The 25,301-nt window shown below is 40.0% G+C and overlaps 1 protein-coding gene across 1 annotated transcript in view; it reads left to right on the top strand.

Moving 5' to 3' along the window:
* GPR158 (G protein-coupled receptor 158) overlaps positions 1-25,301 on the top strand; it is a gene marked incomplete at both ends in the record, with an annotated part of 204,233 nt that overhangs the window by 84,592 nt on the left and 94,340 nt on the right. Inside the window, 2 exons of the mRNA XM_084280298.1 lie at positions 5,368-5,470; positions 11,379-11,596. Coding sequence (XP_084136424.1) covers positions 5,368-5,470; positions 11,379-11,596 — 321 coding nt within the window. The remainder of the gene's footprint in view (positions 1-5,367; positions 5,471-11,378; positions 11,597-25,301) is intronic.

Consider the following 25,301-nt stretch of genomic DNA (forward strand, 5'->3'; position numbering starts at 1 on the left):
TGAAAAGCAAGGCAAGATAAAAAAGGAAAGGTAAAGGGCAAGACAAAATGCAAAAGGCAGATAAAAACCCAAAAGGCAAAAACCAAAAGGAAAAAGGCAAAAACCCAAAGGAAAAAGGCAAAAAGTAGAAGGCAAGTAAAAAGGGAAATTACAGCAATGGTCAAAAGACACAACAAAAGGCAAAAAGCATGTCAAGAGGAATAAGATAAAGCAAGAGGCAAATAGAAAAGGCAAACTGCATGGCAAAAGGAAATAAGCAAGGCAAAACTCAAAGCAAGAAAACAAGAGACAAGAGGCCCAAGACCAGAAGCAAGGAAAGAGGCAGAAGGCAAAATGTAAGGCAAAAGGAAAGGACAAAGGCACAGCAAAAGGAAAAAAGCGAAAGAATGGGCAAAAGATAAGAGGCAAGGCAAAATGGAAGAGACAAAAAAGCAAGACAAAAATGAAAAAGCAAGGGAAAGAAAAGGCAAGGCCAAAAGGAAGGAAGAAAGGCACAAAGCAAAAGGCAATGCAAGAAGGAAAATGCAAGAAAGAAAAGAAAGGAAGTGACAAAATGCAGAAGGCAAGGCAAAAAGAAAGAGTCCTAAGGCACTGCAAAAGTCAAGAAGAAAGGCAAAAGACAAAAGGAAAGTTACAAAAGTCACTGCAAAAGAAAAGAAGAAATAGTGAGATGCCAAGAACCAAGGCCAGGCCTAATGGAAGCAAGACAGTAGCAAGAAAAAGGGCAGAATGCAAAAGGCAAGGCAAAAGGTTACAGCATAAAGGGCAGAAGGCAAGAGGCATGTTAAAAAGCAAGAAGACAGGCAAGGAAAGAAGCAAAATGCAAGAAAAAAGACAAAAAGCATGTGGATTGGCAAAAGGTGAGATGCTCAGAAGCAAGGCAGAGGCAAAGACAAGTCCAAAAGGAAGGAAGCAAGGCAGAAGCAATAGGAAAGGCAAAATGCAAAAGGAAAAAGTACAGCAAAAGGCAAAAAGTTTGTCAAAGGCAAAAGCAAAACATCACTGCATAAAGAAAGAAAAAGGGCAAGAGGCAAAGCAAAATCTAAGGTGAAAGGCAAGATACAAGGTGAAATAAAAGAGGCGAGGTGAATTTAAGGTGAAATACAAGAGGCAAGAGACAGAGCAAAAGGCAAGAGGCAGGGGAAAAGGCAAAAAAACAAGGGAAAAGACAGGAAAAAAAGGTAACATACAAGGCAAGGGCAAAAGGCTAAAAAGGATAAACCAAGGCAAAAAGCAAAGTAAGAGGCAAGGCAAGAAACGAGGCAAAGCAAATGGCATTGCAAAAGGCACAGTAAAATTAAGAAAAAATAAAATTAAATTAAAGAGGCACAATTGTCTTTGTGTTCTTAAAAGCTTTTTGGGAAATGACTAACTCTTGATATTTCAGGCAAATCATTCTTACTGGATTTCTAGTGAGCACAGGGAATAGAAAAGATGGTAGGGTGGAATGGAAGTGAATGAAATGGAAGTGAATGGAAGTGAATGGAATAGAAAAGAGAAAAGAAGAGAAAAGAAAAGAAATGAAATTGTCTTTGTGTTCTTTAAAGCTATTTAAAAGTTCGGCTGTAAAGGGACCTACAGCACCCATCTAGTCCAACTGCCTGAATTCCAGGGCTGACCAATGTTAAAGCATGGAGGTAAGGGCATTGTGCAGATGCCTCTTCAACACTGACAGGGGTGGGGCATTGAGCACCCCCTCTACGAAGCCTGTTCCAGGCTTTGGCCTACCCCCTTGGTAAGTAAGTGTTTACTTATGTCACGTCTGAACCTGCTGTGATGGTTGCAGCTTGGAGCCATTCCCCTGTGCCCAGGCACTGGGTCCCTGGGAGAAGAGATCAGCACCTGCCTCTTCACTTCACCTTCCCAGCCATACTACTGACTCCTGTTGCACTTCATGTCAACCAGCACCCCCAGGCCCCTTCCTGCAGGGCTGCTGTCCATCCACTCCTCTCCGCATTGAGACTTGTACCCAGCATCACTCCTTCCCAGGTGCAGAAACTGGCCTTTGGTCTTGTTCAGTTCCATGTCACTGGTGATTGCACAGCGCTTCAATCTATCCAGATCCCTTGGCAAGGCAACAACACCGGTTTATGATCATCAGCACACTTACTAACCAACCATGCATTCAACTCCTGCATCCAGATTCTTGAATCACATGTTGAACAGAACTGGCCTTAGAATTGAGGCCTAAATCAGTGGTGACTGGTCAACAGACGGATGCAGCCCTATTCACTACAACCTTGGAAGCCCTGCTGCTCAGCCAGTTCTTCACCCAGCATGCCATGTAGCCACTCATCTCAGAGGTGGAAAACTTGCCTGGAGGGACAGTATCAAAGGCCTTAATAAAATACACAAAAACTACATCTGCCACTACATCCACCATTCTGTGTTGCTCCAAATACTGCAACACTGGGAACTGGAATGAGCCCACATCTTTTACTTGACACTGGCTGCTGGGCACAGAAGAGATGTGATAGAAGCCCAAATGGAGCTTTTGGTCTCACCAAAAGTAGCTGCTCTTGGAAATTAAGTAAAGCATATTTTTTTAAAAGTTGGTGATCACTGACGAAGGAGAAAAACTACTGAGGAGTATGGTGGGTTTTATTCCCAGCACTTTGCTTTCACATTTATAATGAAATCTGAAACCAGGTCAGTTTTATCCTTTTTTTTGCTTATGTGGAGGCGAATGTTTTTCACACATCTGCTTTTTTTGGCTGCTAAGTTCTATATGGATCAAATCTTAAGTAACTTAGCATCAGATTAATATTTTACTGGCTGCGTCTACACAGTCTGTTGTGGGCTGCCAAGTCTCTGTGCTCCTGGTGCTCTGCAGCCCACGACCGATCCGTGGGCTGCTGTCTTTGAGCTAGTACAGCTTTGTAGGGCTCAAGCTCTGGGTCTGGCATTGGGGCTGCAGGAACCAGGCTGCTACTTGCGAGGGCAAGGAGAAAAGGTTCTTGCCTGTGCCTGCTGTGTATTTTGTGAAGGCAACCAGAACCGCCCAGGAAAAGTCTCTGTATCTAATTAAGCAAATCTGGATTTAGCTAAACTTCTTCTCTACACAAGCAAACGGGTTTATTTATTACCTTTACCACCATAATATTTGCAACCATGTGTTAATATAATATTAGCTGTTAAATAATTTCTAAAGAGAGGAGAAAGGTAGATGATGTTTGGCATACTTTTTTTTCCAGTAAAAGTATTTTCCCCACTTTTTAGGCACATGATGTGTAGTGTTCTTCCCTGCTTAGTTGCCACGATTAAAAAAAAAAGTCAGACTGTAATTCTGTTTCCATGCATATTTGAGCACAGTGGAATTTCAGAGTTTGAAACTGCATCTAGAGGGATCCAGGCTTGCTTTTTCTCCTTTTCCTCATCCCTCCTTTCAGCTGCCTGATGTTCTGATCCCAATTACACTTTACCATGGGATTATGTGGACTACAAGAAAAAGAATTTGACGTGTACAGTACAGCTGCCAAAGACTGGAAACAAGGATAATATCCTAGACCAAGGAAAGAGAGACATGTTCAAAATATTATGTTCATTTTCAAGTTCCAGACCAATCAACGACAATAATAGTTCCAGACCTTTATTTGGTGTGAATATTGGATGCCTGTGAAAGGATCATCAGTAAAACATTTATTTCAATGCTGAACAGATTCGGAAGCCTGTGACACATTTTATATGAAGAAGTTCAGTGGGAATGGAACAGATATGATACTAGGGGTGCTGTGGTGTTTGCAGAATTCAGTAGAAGATGCTTCTTTCCTTTCTTGTCTTCAAAAACAAAATGCGATCCCTGTAGCAGTGTGTAACTTCCCCTTACTTAGCAGTGTGTACCTTCCTCTTCTTCCCTAAGAAGCCAAAAGGGCAGGGCAGGATTTTCCCCTCAAAAATTCTTTTTACTACTTTAACTGGGTTTTTTGTGCTTGGTTGAAGGGGTTTTGCCGTCATTGGACTTGCACTCACACTCATCCCACTTCGATTTCTCCCATCCTTCACCTTGTCAACAGTCACATTTCTGTAGGGTGAAGATGAAGTGTGAAGAGAAATGATTTGTGCTTTCTCTTTCCCTTCTCTCTTGCTTTCACGTTTCTACAAAGGCTGAATATGTTTTCAGTGTTCTTGCATGCTGGTTGCTTTCCAGTAGCACCCACAGGCCTGCACTGCATGCACGGACACCGAAGTGGCAAAGAGTGTGAGAAAAGACTATGCCATCTGGGGAACTGAGGCAAAGAAAAGTAAAGTGACTTTTCCAATGTCAGGCAGAATTATGGCACAAAGCTGAAATTTGAGATTAAAAAAAATTAGTTTTTCTGAAGTGTCAGTGCAGACTGTCCTCTCTTGGTTTGCATTTGATTTTTGATACTGAAAACTTTTCACTAAACGCTGTCCTCTGCGTCTTCCTCACAGAGGCAGGAAGTTAGAGACTGAAACATGTTCTGAAGTCACAGTAAATCACAAACAAGTGATGCGTAAGGATGTGAGAGGACAGAGGGTTCCTCAGTTAAATCAGCTAATTCAATTGCTCACTGAGGAACTACCAGCGTCTAGTTCCCATTCACAGAGGCGTGTTGGTGTAAGTACACCTATACTGACAGGAAAGGCATCTTGCACAGCCAACCTCATCTGAGAAAGGAAAATAAACCATACTGGAAGAAAGTCGTTTTGCTGGTGTTTCTAGCCGTATCTTGCCAAACCGTTGCTTCCCACTGTACAAGGCAGAGTCTGTTTGTGGTGCAGAAATGGTTTGACAGTAGATGTTCTGTCACTAACAAATTTGCTGTGGTTCTCCGGATGTTAAAATTGAGCGAGAGTTAAAACAAAACTTGTTTCCAGTATTGCTTCCTTGAAAAGGAACAAGAGAGCTTCAAAGAATGGGGCTCCCGTTTGGTGTAGGTGTGCTCTCGTTCCCCTAAGTCGGATTTTGGTCAGCAGCCATTTTCTGTAATGGCTTGTGGGCTTTGTTTTCATCAGGTCAGGCTCCACTCGGGTAGGGTTACCAGTGCGGCGGGACCACCAGCACCACCACGTGCTGTCTGCAGAAGGTTGGTGGCTGGGCTGCAGGTAGCCACGTTCTCCCTCATGTAGAGCCAAAAAACAAGAGCCACATTTGGCACATGGATTTGATTCATCCATGGGACAGGGTTGATTACAGTCTTTGCTCTTTCCAACATGAAGTAAAACTGGACTGATAGGTGGCAATGGGGAAGGCTGCTGAGAAAATACTGCCAGACTGGAATGGGTACTGGTTTATTCTTAGAAGTTTGCTCAGAGTGTCTTGTAATGTTTTTATGCTTGAATGTGCATCTGAGTATATCATTGTATGATCATCTGCATAACTTTCCTTTTTTTCCTTCCTCACAGTGCATGCCAATTAAAGGCCTTGGATTTGTGCTCGGAGCCTACAAATGTATTTGCAAGGCTGGATTCTATCATCCCAACATCTTCTCAGTGAACAGCTTTCAGAGTAAGTGCCTTTGCTTGAGTTTTAAAAAAAAAAGAAAAAGGAAAACAGAGCTAGCATTAATAATGCAGGGCTCCTTTTTATCCTCATCAGGGTTATACAGTAAAATCCCAGTGGTTTGCAACTCTCAGATTATATAATCACTTAAGGAGTTCTGGCCCTTTGGTTTGTCATTCGTGATACTCTTGAGGATCCTGTAAAACATACCCGCTTGAAGAATATTTGGTTTGTAAATAAATTAAAAAACATGAAAAGAAGTCTTGCTATGGGGAAATAGAGATTTCTGGCATCTGTGCTCAAGCACGAGTATGGAGAAAATTAATCTAGTAATTTTTCTTTTTGGTCAAGGCAAACAGAAAGCCCTAGCCTTTGGCTTTCTACGGGCTTTAATAGTTTTCATTTTACTTCATTTGCAAAGGAGAATCCAAAGGGACACTTAAACTCCTTAATGCTTGCTGATGAGATACTAGAGGTGGGTCAGGCATGAGAGTCTGGTTGATTGTATGGCTGTGAATGGCTTGTATGAGGTGCCCAGGGAATGGCCATGAGTGGCTTTCACCATGCTTGGTCCAGGACTGCGTGTGTATTATCTCCTGGCTTGTGTGAACATAGCATATTCCACTATAGAAATACCTCTAGTAGTGTTCAACACTTAACGTGCACCTCTGATACTCAGAGATTCAGGTGTTTTGTCCTGTGCTACAGACAACCTGATAACTGGGTTAAATAAATTATTTGGTATGAACTCAAGAGCTGCAAATAAAGCTTCCAAGTTCCTTCCTGTATTGGTTACTCATAAGCTCTGCTTTCTTATGTGAACAATGACAGGGGTTATAGATGAAAGGTAAGTAACTTTAAATATTAGGAAAGCTTTAGAATTCTGTATTTGATTTACATACTTGAGTTCCAGATATTAAATATGTTTATCAGTCATGGGTTAGCCTGTTTTTTATTGATGTGATCTGGTTTGGATATAGATTGGCCAAGATATCTTATCCCTAACGCAGTAGATGTCATATATACAAATACCTGTATATCTATTTATCTATCTATCTCATGTCTCCACTATCTCCTCTGTATGTAGCATAACTAGCACAGTGTGTTTGTTCAGCAGTTTACCCAGTGAGTGTTTCCCTTCTCTTTTCATATTGTGGAGTGTTGCAGAAGGCAGCCTGTGACAGTGCTTTTTTCTCTGGGCTCTGTGAGTCTTTTGATAGATGAAGGGTGATGTTTGGTTGTTCCTGCAGTGCAGTGAGTTACGGTGGAGCTGGGATTTAACTCCTTGAATGAGCATATAGCGAAAGATCATTCTTAGATTTGTGTCATACTGAACACACAAAACCATGTGGCTGGAGATCAGGACGGCAGTGGGCATTATGAGGGGTGACATTCATTTTCTCTTGTATCAGCTGCCGAAAACGTGTATGTGTGATACGTATTAGTCACCTCTGTTGCAACTGCAGTCAGGAGCGAGAGCGTAATTCTGCTTTAGAAAGGCAGAATTTGTCTTTAGGTGGGAAAAGTAACTTGCAAATAACCTTCTTCCTCCATTTACTATAGAAAGAGGAGCCTATACAGCTACCTTGATTACATATTTAGCTTCTAAGTAGCTAACATACAGTGAGATTTGTCTCATGAAAGGGGGTGCAATTACATGATCTGGTGTCATGTTCATTTGAACACGTCTTACTGTGGGATTACCTGAACAAGAGGTTTGAAACAGTAATAAAAACTGTTTTAATATCTCCAGATGCAGCCCAGTGTGCTGAGCTCTGGAGGTGATTTCAAAAAGTGACCAGCGAGACAGTTGCCGTGAGACTGGAAATGACTCTGAAGTAATGGGACAAAACCCAGAAGGGAACTTAGCCCCACCACTCAGCTCCACTCTGTACAGCAAAAAAGTCGATGTGGTTAAAACAGCTCTAGTACAGAGTTGGAGGTTAAAAATTATACTGATACATACAGGGGATTCAAGACATGAATCTTGCAAGTAGTTTTGATTGAAACTGTCTTGCCCGAAAACCTCTTCGTGGTTGCAGGTTGGTGAAGTCTGTTGATAAAAAAGATGAAACTGAGCAGAAATGTTGATTGTCTGTAAAGTACTTCTAGAGGAAGAAAATAAAGAGGCAGGAAGGATTTGTGGGTCAAGGTAAGGTCTAGGGAGGGAGAGAGAGGGAAAGAAGGAGGAGAGACTAGCTCTATACTTCTGTGGATTGAAAAAATTGCTTGAATGGGTTATATCTTGAAATGGGTGCATTTCTTGATGATACTGGGATTCTGCACCGCAAGAAAATATGGTTAACTACGGTTGCCTGTTACACCTCAAGTGTCAAGAGTTTTAAGCAGGTGCAGCATTTGCTTTAGGTCCAGATGAATGTTTTGGATTGAGTCTGAAAGACAGATGTATGAAATGAATTGCAGGGATGTTGAACACTCTACATGGCTTGCTGGTGGGATGGCTTAAAATACTGCTTATCTGCCTGCTCTGCAAACTCAGCTGCGCTCCTGGATGCCAAGATGCAATGTTGCATAAACAGTGTCCTCTGTAGAAAAGATTCTGCAAATCAGTTGCTTTTCTGATTTAAAGCAGCACAGTGCTGCTGCTCACAGCGTGGTTGCACAGCTCATCTTGTGGGTTCCCAGGGTGGGTGTGGGACTGGGGCATGGCAGAAATTTAGGCTGTTCTCTTCCTGAGTAGGAACCAGGTGGGAAGCTGAGTTTGTTCTCCAGAACTGACGGTGGCAAAATACGTAAAACCTTTTTATTTTTGTGGCATTAGTTAATGAGACACCTGCACTAGTGCAGCACAGAGTTATTGCCATATTTCCAGGGTCTCTTTTAATGACAGAAATCAACTGTATTAAAAAAAGATGTATGTGTGCAAGCTGCACTAACCTGTAAGTGCATGAGTACATAATTACGTACTTTCTCCTAGTGACTCATTTTTAGGTAGCACTACTAGTATAGGTAGAATAGATAAAATGCTGACTACATACATTTTAACATTTTTTAACACCATTCTCCAGAGCATTTATGTTGTCTGCCTCACAGGGTGATCAGGTTTGTGTTGGAAGAGTCCCGGTAGAACAGTATGGCTTTGTTCAACCTAAAAGTTCATTCTTTAGCAACGCATCTTCCACGTGTTGCAGAGATTCCGCTCAGTTCCTGCTGTTTGGATGCAGAACCTGCCCTGTGCAAAAGGGTGCTTGCACCAGAGCAGGCTCCTTTGTTTGGATGTGGGACTGTACTGTCACAGGAAAAGTCCCCAGAGAGGGTTGCAGTTTGACAGGAATTCTTTACACCTGCTCTTTGGTTTGGTTCTTCAACAGAACTCAGAGCTGTGGATCTTTGCACACATAAAGCTGTCCCTGACATCAGTGATCCCCTTCTGGGGTGAGGATTTTGCCCGTGGCTGATTGCGAGGTTTTGATGCTAACAGGTCCGGTTACACTCTCACACACTGAGTTACTGCAGCATTGCTGATGCTGCCGGTGTGGTTCCTCATCTGTGCTGTGACTGAACAGGAGCAGAACTCATCATTTGTTCTGCTCAACATGTGCTGTGCTCTCTGTGTTCATCTGCTGAGTTTTGACTGGGGTCTGAGGTGATTTTATACGGGATGGTAGCAATTCCTGCCCTGGCATTTAGCAGTCTGTGGTGCCATTCCTACTTTGCAGGAAGATCTCAGCTGGTGATGTCGCAGCTGCTGAGGCATCCATTGTGTGCTTAGGAGAACGAAAGCTGATGAAGAGTTAGCCTCAGGAGACCATTTCAAAAACAGATGGGCCAATCAGACAGAAAAATCAGTCTGGAATAGAAGAGAGAAGAACTAGAAAGAAAATAGAGTAGGGCATGTAGCTGAAGCATGTAAAATTTTGTTTTCTTTTTCCAGTACTCAAGTATTTTCCTTATTATACTTCACATTAGTTTGTGTCCCTGTTTGTACTTTCCACCAATTATGTGTTATTTTCTCCTTCCATTTTACCCCTTTTCTGTTATTGTTTTTACTGCATTTATTTTTTGTTTTCTTTGAGGACAGCACTTTTTTTACACCTTTCTCATCCTCATTTCGAACTCCTGCAGCACAGTCAGTCCTTCAGTGTTGGCTTCCATCTCATTTGTGTTAGTGCTAAAATCACTGCTGCCTCATACGGAGAGGAGTTGGCTTGTTGTCCATCTACCTTACCAGTGTTTAAAATCTTTTGCCATCTTTTGGAGAACAAAAAAATGTGGTTTTTTTCATTGGAAGAAGCATGTGTAATCCCAAAGAGCTTCTGAGGTAGCAGAAAGCATGACACTGATATCTCTAGCAGTGTTGTAAGAGGAAGTAACTTCATGCTTGGCTTGGACTGTCTGTGGTTTGAATTGACAGGACATTGACTTCGGTGAGGTGATAGGACAAGACATAAAGAGTAGAAACATTAAAATACGCAGTGGGTAGCAGTGCCCTGAGACACGTAGTCAAGGCAAGGGAGTGGGTGGCTAAACAAGCCCCCAGTACATACAATGATTGGTTATTTCCTAAGAACATCTGTTAGAGGGTCTGAACATTTTTCTTTCTTGGCAGGGAGACAAAAAAAAAAAAAAGATTGTGAATAATTCCTTATCACATTGTGTCAGATCTCAAGTAGGTTAAATTTGTTTGATCTTTTTTGTATTAGCTCTAATGAAGAATCATTTCAAAATTAAAAAGATATTCACTAGGTAATCAGTCATGGCTGGAAGTGCAGTAGATGCAAATCGATGATCTTCCTTTGTATACAGCAGACACCATGACACCAGGCACACCTAAACAAAGGCTTGCTGTTACATTATGAAGTCATGGCCTTGGGTTAGTTACTGCAACTTGCAACTATTTATTGGCTGTTATCCCTGTAGTATGTGACAAGTATACCCATGAAGAAACCACCATGCGTGGCTCTCATAAGAAGATGCTTGATAAAATGGATTATAAATCTGCAACAACATTCAAGGTTGAACTTTACAGAAATAAAGTAAGAGTATCAAGTTTAGGACCATGTATAATTATCAACCATATTCCTGTAATAATTTTGACTTAAGTAATCTCATAACTTTATGGTTTAAGTTATATTTTTTCAGTGTTTAAGTTTTTACACTGAAAAATATTTTAATTTATTCAGTTACCACAATAAAACTGGCTTTTACCCTGCCTGTAGGGTAGGCAGCCTTTTCAGGGGTTATGGGCAAGTGTTCATGGATCAGAAAAAATAGGAACTCTCCTCTGTGCCCCGATGGTGGGTCCACTTTGATGGATGTCAGTTATAGAACAATTGATTTTCATAGAAAAATATTAACTTGGCAGTAGGTTTTCCAGATATCCTGGTGTGCTTGTGTGAACAATGGAAAATTAAGTGCACTGGTTTGCTTTGGGGACAGTATAGTGCAGTCATGCAACAGTATGCTGCATCAATGTTAATTAAGAAGGGGTTTATCTCATTTGAAACTAATTAATTCACTTGATAGCATCTTTATGAAATTGAGGAACAATCTGAAATATTATCAGAGCTTGCACTGAGAACATTCAGTAGTTAATGGGTCTGCTCTTCATGTGTCTGTGTAACAAAGTCCTTTCCTTATTCCCAAATCTTTGACATAAATTTCCTCATTCAGAAGACTCCTTAGAAGAATTTGCTGCACAGATCTAGCCCACTTTAAATGCGACAGTAAAGCATTTGGCATTTAATAAGCTCACTTCGACTCATGTCTGAATTGGTCTGCATTTTCTGAACATGACAAAGGAGAGTGAAATGAGTAAAGCAGCCCTGGCAAGCCATTTAGTAACTCAATGAAAGAGGCCAACAGGGAGGGAAAGAGAGTCAGCACAGGACTGGATGAACTGCCCATACTGTACATCTAAATGTGTCTGCCCTTACCCTTCTAATACCTTCAGGAAAAGATGCAGAGAATCGCTTTCCTGGTGGTGAATTGTCAGAGGAAGTCTACACCTGCCTACCCTGCAGGGAAGGATGTTCTTACTGTACAGACGATACTCCCTGCTATGCACAGGAGGACAAGTATTTACGGCTGGCTATCATCTCATTCCAAACGCTCTGTATGCTGCTGGACTTCATAAGCATGCTGGTAGTCTACCATTTTCGCAAGGCAAAGGTAAGCAGACATATTTTACTTTGATATTCCTGCTTGTTGTGTGGTACAGACTCATTTATATTAGGTGTATAGCTTTTCATTTTGACAGAAGATTTCTTAGGTAAGGAGCGTGACTCAAAGAGAAGATGGGATTTCCAAACAGGAATGCTTTGTTTCAGGCATGGAGGTACCTAAACGGTTCATGTAGTTGTGGAAAAAAAACAATGAACAATTTGTCTCTCTCAGTGAAATCTGCTTACATGTACAGGTGGTCAGCAAAAATCAAGGAAACCCATTATCTTTGATGTAATTTTTGAAAATCAGGGCAATCACACAGGTATAGAAGGAGACGTGTGGGTATGTGTAGTCTTGGGATCTTGAAAGTCTTTGTTCTACCAGTGCTGGGAATGATGTTTGGTTTCAATATATTTGAGAGACCAGCTGGGAAATAATGATACCAAAGAGAAATCTTTCCAAATAATTCTAGTACCTGGCAAGCTGAAATGTGCTTTTTTCTTTAAAGTATGAATATATTAAGGAGCACCTGCAAAATGCTGATGCAGCCTGTGGCTATGTATTACGTTATAACTTAATGAACTTTTTGCTTTTACCTCACTCAGAATCTTTTAAACACATAATATCTCATGGAATCTCGCTGTTGCCTCAATAAAAGCAGAATGTTCTCTCACAGGTCCCATTTACTGAAAAAAAAAAGTAGAAAAAAAAAAAGAATTGAGGCTGGCATGTATTCACTACCTACATTTGGGAGATGTAGGTATGCACACAGTATGCTATATTGTTGAAATTAATAGCTTCATCCACTTTCCATAACTAGATAAGCATTTCCATTTTGGTTTTCGGAACACTTGATCATATGGTCTTCCTAATCCTACAATGTCTGTGTTACAAATGCAATACTTTTTGAAAGACTTTAATATCCTGGCAGGAAATCGCAGAATGAGCAGTAATCTTGGGGGGTTTTATCCCTTTTTTTTCTTTCTCTCTTCTGTTCGAGTCTTTCTATTTAATGATATTGCATAAAATGATTCGAATTGCAGACTTAATTGTATTTATAAATTTTTTTCATTATGTAAAGTCTGTTGTAGACATCTGTTTAGTTGCTTAACATTAACTCAGTGGAGAAACTTTATTCCAATTTTGTAAGGTTTTAGTCCACATGGTAATGTTACTCTTGTGTTATTCTCTTTTAATGTCATAGACAACATCATGAAAGAAGCATTCCTTGTGAAGAAAAACTTTACTTTTTAGGCTTACAAAGTGAACAGAGTAGATCAGCTCATATTGCAGCTATTGCAAGTTGGCTTGATTTATTTTTCACACAGAAAAATTGATTGTTGTATAAGAAATTTCTGTATTTTCTCATATTTTGAGATCAGGGATGAGTAAAATTGTGTACACTTTTGCACGTGTCCACTTTTATGTATTCTGAAATATGTATTCAGTACAGTAAAAAAAGCTACATCTTTATTAAACATGCTGCAGAAATCTTGTATTTTGCAAAACTTGCTAGTAACAAAAAGTGCATTTTTACTTTTCAAATGATTAGTCATTTCTCCAAAGTAGGCTATAAGTAAAGAACCAGATGGGATCTGAATAATTAATGCCAAAGCAATACTGAAGAAGCATATACATACCTTTCCTTGTTTCTGAAGAACTTTTCGGTCCTTATGAAAAATACTGAGCTTTTTTTTCCAGATTACCTCTTACCAATAGACATCTGACATCTGAACGAGTGAGAACCAGAGATAAAATTCTTTTTTCTGGAAAGAAATGTGATGCCTTTGAGACATTGCATTTCGTTCAGTTGGACAGAGATGGATTCCACTGTAATTTTGCTACCTTAGAAGAGAGTTGTCTTTGCTCTAAATGTGTCTCTCACAAGGAAAAGTGGAGGAAAAATGAGACAAAAAAGTAACAGGGGGATTAAGAATTCTTTCCTGTATGATCAATGTTTTCAAGGAATAGAATCTGATAAATAGAGGCTCCATTGCATTTCATGTCATTCAGCTGAGTTTTTTCTTCGATTCTTTTTATGTTCTTTAACTTGTTGGTGCAGAATGACTTGAAAAAGAAAAAAAGATCTTGTGTGGTTACCATGAAGTGAGATGGTGTATGAAGGGCAACCATACTGAGAGCAATGAGTATTTGCAGAAGGAAACTGCTGGTTACATTTGATAATGACAGGAATTTGGAGCGAAATAAGAAAGCCAGTAACCGACTATGTACTCTCTGCCAGGGGGGGAAAGTAATGAAAATGAAGGAACAGATACTGAAATACATTCAAAATATCTGCATTTTGAGAATTTCCAACTGTTACTAAAACAAACCAATTAGGTTAGTGTATGTCTGGGATTAAAGTTACTGTGTTAAGCTGCTCATTTCCATCGTGCTGGGTGGGTGTCAGAGAAGAGCATTTTTTTGGATTCTCTCCCACATATGACACAATATTCAAACAGATAGGAAGAGTAATTCTGATAGACTATTTTAAGAGAAAGAACTATGTACATATCAAGAAACAATCTTCAAAGTCTTTAAAAGCAAAGGATAAAGGTTACAAATAAAAAACACTAAATGAGGACCCTACTACTGAAACTAACGAAGAGCAGCTATATGGCATTTTGGTCCAGTTGTTGATCAGTAAAATGAGAAGGCAGATGGGATCATGACACCACTCCTATAAAAGTGACTCTGCAAAACACTACTTAATGCTTGTACTCTACAGAGGCTCCTGGTAAATAGCAACTTCAAAAACCTAAGGTCCAAAAATTAAGGTCTGCCAACAGAAAGCACCTTGGGAAGAAACATCCTTGGCACCTTCACTCCAGGAATTGTCAAACACAAGTGAAAGTGACTCAGCAGCCCCAAGATTAGCTCAGTGGCAACATTCCTAAGCTGCAAGAGTCATAACTGGAGAAAATCACATGTAGAAAATGTGGCCCTTTTCCGAGAGAAGGGAGAACTTCAAACTGGTAAGAGGAAAAAAAATCCGGGAAAAGGCACAGAAGGAGTAGCAGAAGGTGAACTGCTGGTGAAAAGCATCGTGGGGAAAGAATGGAAAGGATGAAAAATGTAATAGATAAAGCAGGTGCTATAATGGGGAAAGACAAAGCATTTCTGCAGGAGAGTAAATGGAGGATATGTGCCAAAGGAAGAAAAAAATGAAAAAATATTCACAGCTAATACAGAAGGGAAAGCAGATGTACAGATCACTTCAAAGAAATCTTTAGCTACTCTAGACAGCCCTCATGCCAAGAGTAGTGAAAGCTGGAAATGTTGAGCCTGGTGTTAACACCAACTGCAAGAGGCTGAAAAGCGCCTGGGAGTTGGAAATGGATGAAATCCCATCAGAAAAGCCGACGGCACCTGACAGCACGGGTTTGATGACACTGAGAGGGCTGCAGTGAAGCCTGGCAGAAAGAGGTTTTTCCTTAGTAGTGGAATTGTTGGAGTTTTATTAACCTGCCCCAACAGGGTGATTGTGCTGAATGACTGCTGCAGCTGGGAAGATGTGGAGGCTTCTCCAGTGTAAGAGAGGTAAAGGCACATGATGGAAAATAAGGAACAGGCTCAACAGGGGCTCTCAGCACTTTGTATGGACTAGATATGCATCCTAGCAATTGTAGAGGAATGTCTAAAGGAATAGACTCCCCATATTCCTTTGGTTTCCAAAGGCTTTTGACAGACTGTGGGAGGATCTTGCAGAACAACTGAAATCCCTACAGAGTCAGACCTTCACGGCTGTATACAGGGATGCAAAGCATTCTCTAAGTTGAACAGCTAAGAAACAAATCAGCTCAAGGTGAACACTAGCAAACATCCTTTTGTGCCATGGCATTATTATTGATTAGATAATGCAAACATTGCTACTATAAACACATTCAAAAAGTATGAGGCTAAGCTAACAAAAGTAGCTGTCTAGCCAAGGATGGAAATCAGTGATGCAAAAACAAATATTCTCAAAAATGAGAAGCTGAACAGTGATTTTGTAAGACAAAGTATCAACAAAATACAAGAATTCATCTTTGTGAGTAGTGTTGCATGAACCAATGGAGAGCTCAAACAAGGAGTGACCAACTGCAGAATCAATTACATGCAGTGCAAGGGTAACAAGATATACAGCACCAGAAAGTAACATAATGTTTAAATAAATATAAATGAAAAACAGATTATCTTTTTTTCAAAGTTAAAATAGGATTTCAAGGGCTAAAGTTCTATATTAGAGCCTTAAAGAGGAAACCAGCTGCTTTGTAAACAAGTTCATATAAAAATATGGACCGTGGAAGGGCATTACCTGCAGAGAACTTAAAGAGCTCATCAGTCATCAGGATGGCTTTTCAAGTGAATCAGGAGGAAGAGCTGAAAATAACTGACCTTTGCATAGCGACATCTCAGCTCAAACATGGAGCTGTCAGGTAGAACACGGCTGCTGTGAGGGATTGTGAGAGCCCTTAAGAAATGCCAAGAACCACTACTGGCAAAGAGAGCAGAGAAGCTGATCTTGGCTGTGGCGTGGAAGAGGCTGATCACTATTCTGGTGATCAGAGAGGTGACAATGTGACACCAACCTTGACTCCTACCAGACCTATTCAGAAGGCCCTTGTTTGTTGTGAGTCTCATTGAGGTCAACACTAAAGGCTTCAGAGTAGTTGCACTAATGCCAAGCAACTTTCCCATCATCTTTCCTTGTCACACACTGGGGTGCTGCCAGGTTCTGAGCAGGCAGAGGAACTGCTGGCTCGCAGGAGGAAACCTTCACAGGATCTGCTCTTTCCATCTTCCTAATGTATCTGTGGCCAGCATCTCTGGAATCAGAACATTAAGGTAAAATTGTCAGCAACCAGACCACTTGGAAAAGGTTGTTTTCAGCTCTGAAAAGTAAGGAAAAAATGCTTGGAGGAGAGTCTTCAAAACAGCAGTTCAGAATGGTGATGCCATATGGTATTAACCATGGCGAGGGATTGCAAAAGGCCCCATTGAAATGAAGGGCTTTGCCCCATTCAAGAAAATTTCTAATCCCAAATATTAGAAATTTATAACTCAGTGACCTTTTAGTGTACTGGTCTTCCCTCCTCACCCTCCCGTCCCCCGTTTACGAACACTCAAGAACTGTTGGAAGTACAGAAATCCAAATACATTTAATGAGATGAAAAAAATATATATCTGGAACACCAATCAAGGAAGAAACTCAGAGGGAACAAGGCCAAATGGCTAATCATCAATAAGAATAAATAGTTTTACCTCTTGAGGGAGCTGTGGCACGTAACAGCAACTATCTGTTTCTATGTGGTTTTTATTTGCTGATGAATACAGATTTCCAGTGTTTGGAGGTCAGGGTGACTAGGTACCCTATACCACCATTTCCCATTTTAAAATTAGTGTAAATACATTTAGGTGTGAAGATAGTCCCGAAACAATGCAATTTAAAAACTGTACAGAACTGCACATAGAATGAAAGGTGACATGCAAATTAATGCTCTAGCTCCTGTTTATTACTGAGAAATCAAGAATGTCTTTTCTCTCTTACTGCAGCCATAATAGGATGCAGTAGTTCAGAGTGAGATAATCACAAGCTATTGATGTGCGATACATCTTTAAATATTAAAGCATGCTGGCTTTGCAAACATACCTTCTTTGCTAATGTAAATCAGTCAGTCCTTTTTTTTTAACTCTACAGTGGCATCTTGATGTGCTTATGCCTGGATGCCTTTCATCTTTGGTGCACATTCTGCTTTTTTCTCCCTAGACACCAATTTCTGACATTTCAGCTGAAGTGGAAACTTGATAGAGGGAAGAGATCTTGTGCAAATGTAGCAGCTGCCTTTACATGCTGTGCTGGTGGGCATACCTGGCAGTTCACTCAGCACATACATATTCTGTGCATTGCTTTATACACCCTTTCTTCATCATATACCAGGGTGAGAACCTAGTTTCTTGTTACTTCTCAGGGAAATTGTTTGTGGTTTTGAGCTGTGCAGCTTTAGAAACATGGGCAATGTTGTTTTCTAAACAGGTTTCTTTTCAGCAGAATTCTCATTTTCTTTATTCATAAACCAGAACTCATAAAATGTCCTTTTCCATTTTTCTGAGTAGTTAAGATATGCCTTTAGGGATGCTGTACTTTTTTAACTCTCACATAAATAATTGCAGAGTGCCATATTGAAAAGATAAGAAGTGCAGGGGTTGTTAGCCTGCGGCAGCATTTGAAGATTTGAGATGGCATACTAGCTGCTGGAGTACCCAAAGACAGGAGACAGTGGTAGACGTGGCTGCAGTGGTGGCATTGCCCTGTGTTGTCAGGGTGTTGTGGCAGCCTAAAGGTTTCATATCTGTATGTATTTGCATTCTGTTCTAAGGTTTAGAGGAGTTAAGTACTTGTGAATAGAAAGATAAACCCAGTTCCACTACAGACACTTTAGGCCTAAGGAAGGCGTGAAGCATGAAGAAAAAAAAAGATTGATTTCAGTTCAGTCCCATGAAGAAGAGCTAATGGAAAGAACAGGGCCATAGGAGGTGTGTAAAGACTGTACACATGTTCACTAGACAGAGTACTGCTAATGGACAAGGTGGGTCCTAAAAATGACCTCTCATCAGTACTCAAGAGTAGGTCTAAGGATTTAAAAGCTCTGTAGATCTTTATATTAAGCCAACATTTGACTTCACAGTGTTGGTTCACATGGTTTATCAGGGAGTACAGTGCCTTTTAAATGATGTGAATCAGCCATGGACTATGACACTTCTGTTCCACTTTGTCGTTGAGGCTGATTCCTGCCTTTACTTAATGTCTTGCTATTTAAGACCTTGCAGTCCATGAATCATTGCCATCTTCTGTTCCCCCAATACTCTTCCAAAAGAAGTTCAGATTAATGGAGCTGATGGTAGTGCACTTTGAGTGTAGGGTGATGGCCAGGAAGACTGATGTCACCAGAGACAAGGCCCTAGTAGCCTGGAAGGCATATTTAAGTTTAATTGCATTACACTTTGATTTTACTTTTAAAATAAATTATGTAAAGTAAAGGTAATCAGATCCTTGAATTTCAGTGTATATTTTCCAGCAATGAGAACTATTACAGCATAAAATAATTTTTCCAAAGCTGTTTTGAAGCTAGAAATTAAACTGAGCAAAGTGCTAAATTTTTTTGGTTGCCTGTTACTGTCTGTCTTTGATTCTTTCTGGGTCTTGCCTTATTGGCCTTTGTAGGGAAGCCGAGTAGACCAAATGATCTGTCAGAGGATAATGAGCTTTCCCCACTGATTTCTTGATGCAATAACTTCAGGACAGTTTCATTTACGTGAAGGTCCATTTGGGTTTGTGAATGAGCATTTACAGGTTTGCTGGGAAGGGGTTTCCTATCATGTCAGCAGAATAACAGCAACATTATTTATTTATCTTGCTTTTTGTCTTGGAGTTGTATGTTGCTCTCAAACTTCCTTGTACAATCAATAGCAAAGTCCCTGGTGGCTTGCATGAGGTCTTTGGCATGCCTCCCTTTCCAAGAGAAGATTTCTGTCTGAAGTAGGCTTTTCTTTTTGTTTTAAGGATCTAAATGTGGGCTTATAAGAACTATTCCAAGCATGAGTCCGATTTGTAGTAGAGGGACTTTTCAACCAGGAAGGTTTGCAGAAATTCGTAGTGACTCATTTGTTTGATGAGCGCTTTGCCTCTGGGAAAAGCATTTGGCCAACAGACAGGACCAAGGTTTGGAGATTTAAACATGTTTTTTGATGCAGCTGGGATTTGCTTTTCAGTGTGCCAGTGTATGGATCCCATTTTGATTCTGAAAACCAGTATAACTAAGGAGAAGCACGTTAGAAGATGAGAAAATAAATTTCTTTCTTTTTTTAAGTTTTACTCAGAAGGAGGGGAAAACCAACTATCAGAAAAAATTAGCATGAGAACTTTAAAATAACAGAAATAAAACTGTATTTGAAACCTTATTCTAGGACAATTCTTCTATTTTTCACTAAATACTTGTTTATTGTAAAACTTCTATTTAATGGCATCCTCACAGAAACTTTACGTGCTGTTTTTTATATGTTTTTCTGGCTGTACTATGGTGAAAGCTGAACACTGATCATTCAGAGTGAAACATACACTGGTTCTTCATTCTTTTGTTCATTTCTTTGGGCAAAAGTTAGTTATATCTCACAAGCAGCAGCCTTATGCTGTCAGTATCTCTTTAGGACTTTGTGCTGTGAACACAGTCAGATTGCTTTCTGCCTTCCTTGTCCCAGCCATGGCTCCCTCTGTCTGGAATAAAATTGTGACATTTTTCTGTGACATCTTCTCATCAATATAGCTGAAAAGAAAACCTTGATCTCCTCCTGCTTCCCTCTAAGACATCCCAGCTACTGCTTTCTTAGTTACTGTAGCAACCTGCTTGTTATCTAACATCATTTTGGACTCTGGAGCTCACTTTGCCTCTGGCTGTGTCTAAGCCTTACAGACCTCCTCCTGAGTTCCTTCTTAATGCATATTTTCTGTCGGTCTACAGACCTAAAAATCTTGTCTGAGCTTATCTTGTGTCTTGACTACTGCAGTGTCCTTTCAGCTGGCCTTGGCAAGTCCAGTCATGGCCTGCTCCAATCCAAAATGACACTGCAAATGATTTTCTGTCCTGCCACTTTGTGTTGTCCTCATTGCATCTCCCTGTTGACATCATACATGAGCTATATACCTCTTGGCTTTTAACTTCCATGTGAGCTTATCTCTCTCTCCCCATGCTGTTTCCTCAATGCAGAAGTGTCCACACCAGCTTCCATCATCATCGTCATCATCATCATCTTGTTAGATTTTTCAAAAAACACCCCTTGTTTATTTATACTTTCCTCAGGCTTGATAGAGGCTTTTTGAGAGCATCCCCAGCTCTCCATATCCTGTCTTCATATTAGATGCTGACAAAGTATGTGACTGTGGGTGGGATACTGATAGTCTGGAACTGCCGATTGCTTGTTAGGATATGTGGTATTGCCTTGTTGTTCCCTTGTTCTTCTCATCTGTACTTACCTGCCTGTTGTCCCTTATCTTAATTTTGTGGAGGAAGGACAGGTTGTTTACTTTCTCCTTGTGCAGGGTCCGTGATAACTTGAGGCTGACCTGGGGCCAGAGCTTTCAGCAATACAGTGGTAGGAAGAATAATTAAGTTATACATAACAGTATTTCCTTCAAAGGCAATTGTGTTTTCATGTCCAGGGAAACACACAATATGCCATCTAAAACTTAATGAGAGATTGCTTAGCATAATAAATTCTGAATAGATGAAGAATCTCCCCCTTTTTGGGATCAGCATTTCTCAGAACCAATCACAAGCTCAGAGCAATTTAGCCTCTTGATTCCTGTAAAGGAAAAGCAAATAAAATAAACTAGAATTGGATTGAAAATCTTCAGAATTAGAGTTTTTGTTTGATTTGAAATTAGTATCATGATCTTCATCTATAGTTTTTTGCCTTCTCAGTCATGTGAACAATGAGATTTTTTAATCTTTATCCGATTTATTCTGACCCTTCTCATGTCATTCTCAGTTTGTTTCCTTTGAGATTTTGCGAATCTTAAGTTCTGCAGTGAGGTTGGTTTGTTTTTTTTTTCTCCCATAATTTACCATAAACTATTTCTTTCTACATGATTGAACTACAATTATACAGGCTGTTTTAGTGAAATGTGGTATTTTCTGTAATAGGTTGAATAAGAAAGCTGAAATTCAGTTCAGGTGTTCTGAAGCTGTTTGTAAACTCAATCAGGAGTACATACTAGCTGAGCCCCACCTCCTGCTCGTGAAATTTGGGGTTGTATTCCATCCGATTTTTGTATATTTCATTTGATCTCTTACTGATTAAACAACCATTAATATTAAAGTACATTTCATTCTCGAAGACTGTAATGCCTTTGCATCCTCCTTTCATTTCATTTTCACAGCACTTGAATGCATAACCTACTGAAACAGGCACTTTAAGTGATCCAGGACTTTGGTGATCATCATTTTAGATATTCAGCTTTTAAATTAACCATAAGGATGTGAATAGACTGCAACTAAATTTAGGCATTATTTGGCTCATTGCTGATTTTCCTTCATCTACATATTCATCACAGTTTCATGAGAACCAGGTATGTTGATCTAAGCATTAATTGCCCAAGGAAGGAATTCTTGCAGGAAAAGATGTCCCTGGGACATTAAGCATTTCCATTGTGACAGTTCTTTACCAACAAATACCAGTCTTTCAAGTATCTGTCTTGCAGGTATATGTTGCAGAGCATGTTTCAAAATGCAGAACAGCTTATCACTATCATGATATATCATAATGGGGTTCATTACTTGAATAACAGAAGGGATCAACAGCCACATTAATTAAAAAAAATAAAGTATTTGGGGATTTCTTGGATCCCTGACATCTTGGCCACTTTTAATGAAATGGATTTATGATTGATGGCTACTTGACGTTTGCTTTTCCTAATTTTTTTTTCAAGTGAAAAGTAAATTTAATAATGATATTCTATTTGAGCTCAGCTATAACCAGTAATAGAAAAAAAACCCTGACCTTTGTGTAAGAATACTTTAAAGGGAAATGAAAAAACACGAGGATTCTATTTATTTGGTTTAGGAATACTGCACAAAGCCTGCAAATGCCAAAAAGTTCTGACAATTCCCCAATATAGCTTAAGTGGCAGCACATAACTGTAGGTCTATCTTTGGAAAATTTGCCTTTGCTATGAAATCTACTGTATTTGCTATCTATGTGCTCTTAGGAGGCTAGGATTCAATTAATTCTCATTAAAAGTGTTTGTCAGTGTGGCAAGAGGTTGAACAGGACACAAACAACCCTCTCTCACTTGAAGTGAAGAGTGCTTCCTGCAGGTAGCTGTGAATGAGTTGCTTGAATTTTGTTAGTCCACCAACAATAATAAAATACAATGCAAGCAAAGCCTTATTATGGCACTTGAAATTACCCTTTTCCTGGGTAGTAGTCCTAATCAGTCCCTGATTTTATTAGCAAGAAAATAAAGACATGATGACAGCAGTTCTCCAGGGTACCTAACTGAGGCTTCGGGGGACTCCTTCCCATTGTTTTTGTGTCCCTAGTAGTCCTCATCCAGGTGTGAACAGTATGAAGATAACCACCACAGTGAGACACAGTTCCACTTCCTTCTGCTTTTTCTAAGTGTCTGCAGCTGTCTAGGAACTGGCACGTCCAGCTTTTGTCTCCTAGCAGGAGAGCCAAACATCTTGCTCACTGTAGCTCGACCTGAGATTGAGGTTGAGAAAAAAAGATTTCTGTATGCTATTTCTTAAAGATAAACTTCAAGTGAAATAAAGTTTCTAAAATTAGCGGTTTAGTTTTTCCCCACAGCTTTTTGGCTGGAAAAGGTGACAGTGTGTTTGTATTTGGGAAGAGTTTTTGGGCAGGATAAAGGTTCGTTGGACTTCAGAAAAACAGTGCATGGAAATCAAAGAAAAAACATAGTCATACTGAAAAAAAAAGTTTTCTGGGAAGGCATACTTCAGTAAGAAAAAGAACTGGTAATAAACAGTGCCCTGGGAGCACTGGAGAGTGAGAGCACTACCATCACATGTACCTTTAGCTAACCTTTTTATTTCACTTGATTTGAGACAGTTTTGCATAGTACTTTTATCTAGTCACTTCAAACACATCAGCTTAGCACAGCAGAGCAAACTTCTATCTGTTCTCTGTGCTTCCTTGTTTCTGTACCATTCTGTCATATATCCATATGTGCTTCCCAGCTGTACATCGAGCAGTAGATATCCTTTGCACTTTAATAAGTATGAATGTGTTGGAGTATTCAAGGTTGAGATCAAAGACAAAATCTGTCTTCAGTTTTTTCCTCATGATTTCTTGTAGGCCTCATATAACTGTAAGGCAAGCTCACATCCTGGTGGTAAGCCACATTTGCAAAAGGAAATTTTCTTTAAATCACAGCCCAACTCCATCATTCTTTAGATTGTAAAAGTGGCAGAACTGTTTAGTGAAAGTGAAAAAAATTATCAAAATATGGCAACCTTTCCCCCTCACTAGGTTTCCATGGTACTGTGCTCATATAATACACAGTGACATGTGGCCCTGGAGAAATCTGCAGTCTTCCTGGACTGACACCAAAAGCCTACAGTTCTGTTAATTCAGTGATATACAGTGTAGCTGACATAGAATTACTTCTATTTTATTTTGGCTTTTAATGTTTTTTTTTTTCTCCTCTCTGAAAATACTCTGACACTTGTATCACTCATTTTGTGTGATGACATTCACAAGTTCAATGCTAATTAATGTTGTTGTATTTTCTGGATTGCTTAGGACCACAGAGAATTGAAAAGCCAGTATCTCCTATGCCTTTTATCCATCATTTTTGTATTTTGTTTTGTACAGTGGATACAAATTGGCTGGATACATTTGAATTCTTTTTTCCCCTCATAATTTTTTTTCCCAAATAATTGTTAAGCATTTATGTATTACCCTTTAGCAGTGCCCAAGAGGCATGTATGACTTCTCTAATATGATTTGCCACAGGAATGCTGTTACTTTCTGAGATCCAGGGATAAGGAATAACTCTTTATCTCAAAAGCTAAACCACTAATGTGGTTTAGATAATACAGACAGACTGAAGACTGAGAAAATCCCAAGGCATAAAGCAGCCCTTCACAAAAAGTATTTTTTGCAGGCCTAGTCAAGAAATGGCAGGGGGGTTGGAACTAGATGATTTTCGAGGTCCCTTCCAACTGAAAGCATTCTATGTGTTCTGCTAAGGCAACTGGTAGCGGTAAACAGAAGAGAAGGTAAGATGAGGGATACTTGGCCTTTTTTAGGCAATCTACAGTAACACTCAGTGGAGTGGTGGATTGACAATAGCATGCACAGAGCTGATGGGTAGGTCCTTCTTACGCTGGGGTAGGCATCATGAGCAAACCAAGCAGCGCAGGAACACTGAAATTCTGCTTTTGAAGTGTTGTGACACGAACATGAGCTGGTGTTACCTGTTCTTCTCCAGTGACATCTGAGAGTTAGACTATACGTGCTTGCTGTTCAGCTCTTGCAGGCAGCAATTCAGTTTTTCTCCAGGAGCTGCCCTCTTGGTTTGGTCAGTTTCTTTATGAAGTAGCTGAAGGTAATACCAAGAATAGAGAATGAAATTCTATTTTTATCTTCCAGACACATGCAGTTCCACCTCCCTCAGATCCAAAACTGGAACCAGTAGTCAGATAGATAAAAAACTCTGGCTGAAATATGATCTAATGAGGTGGATGAGGAAGCTCTATGAAGACCTCTTGCCTTGGTACCATCATCTCAACAAAGCCATCTGTTCATGTGTTGCACATCTAAGTCTTTATTTTATCATGATCTTTTCATTAATCACATGTCCTGTAGTAGCAGCCAGGCTGAAGAAGACCAGGAAGCTCAAGTGGAATCAGGCTCAATAGGAGCCAGCAGTCAGCTCTCAAAACAACCCCGGAAAACCATCTACTGAGCAACAGGAGGGTGGCCAGTGGTCAAAGAAAGCTGTTATTCCTCTCTAGTCAGTGCTAGTGAAGCTGCTCCTGAAATGTTGGGTCCAGTTTTGAGGTTCATGGTTCCAGAATATTGTGGAGAAACTGGAGAGAGTCCAGCAAATGACTTCTGGTGGGGAGAGAGTATATAACTTACTGGTGGAGCTTGAGCGAGCTATGCTTAGGTAGGATGGTAGAGAGAAAGCTAAGGGCAATCTAGT

Source organism: Gallinula chloropus, assembly GCF_964237585.1.
Source record: "Gallinula chloropus genome assembly, chromosome: 2".
Taxonomy (NCBI): Eukaryota; Metazoa; Chordata; class Aves; order Gruiformes; family Rallidae; genus Gallinula; species Gallinula chloropus.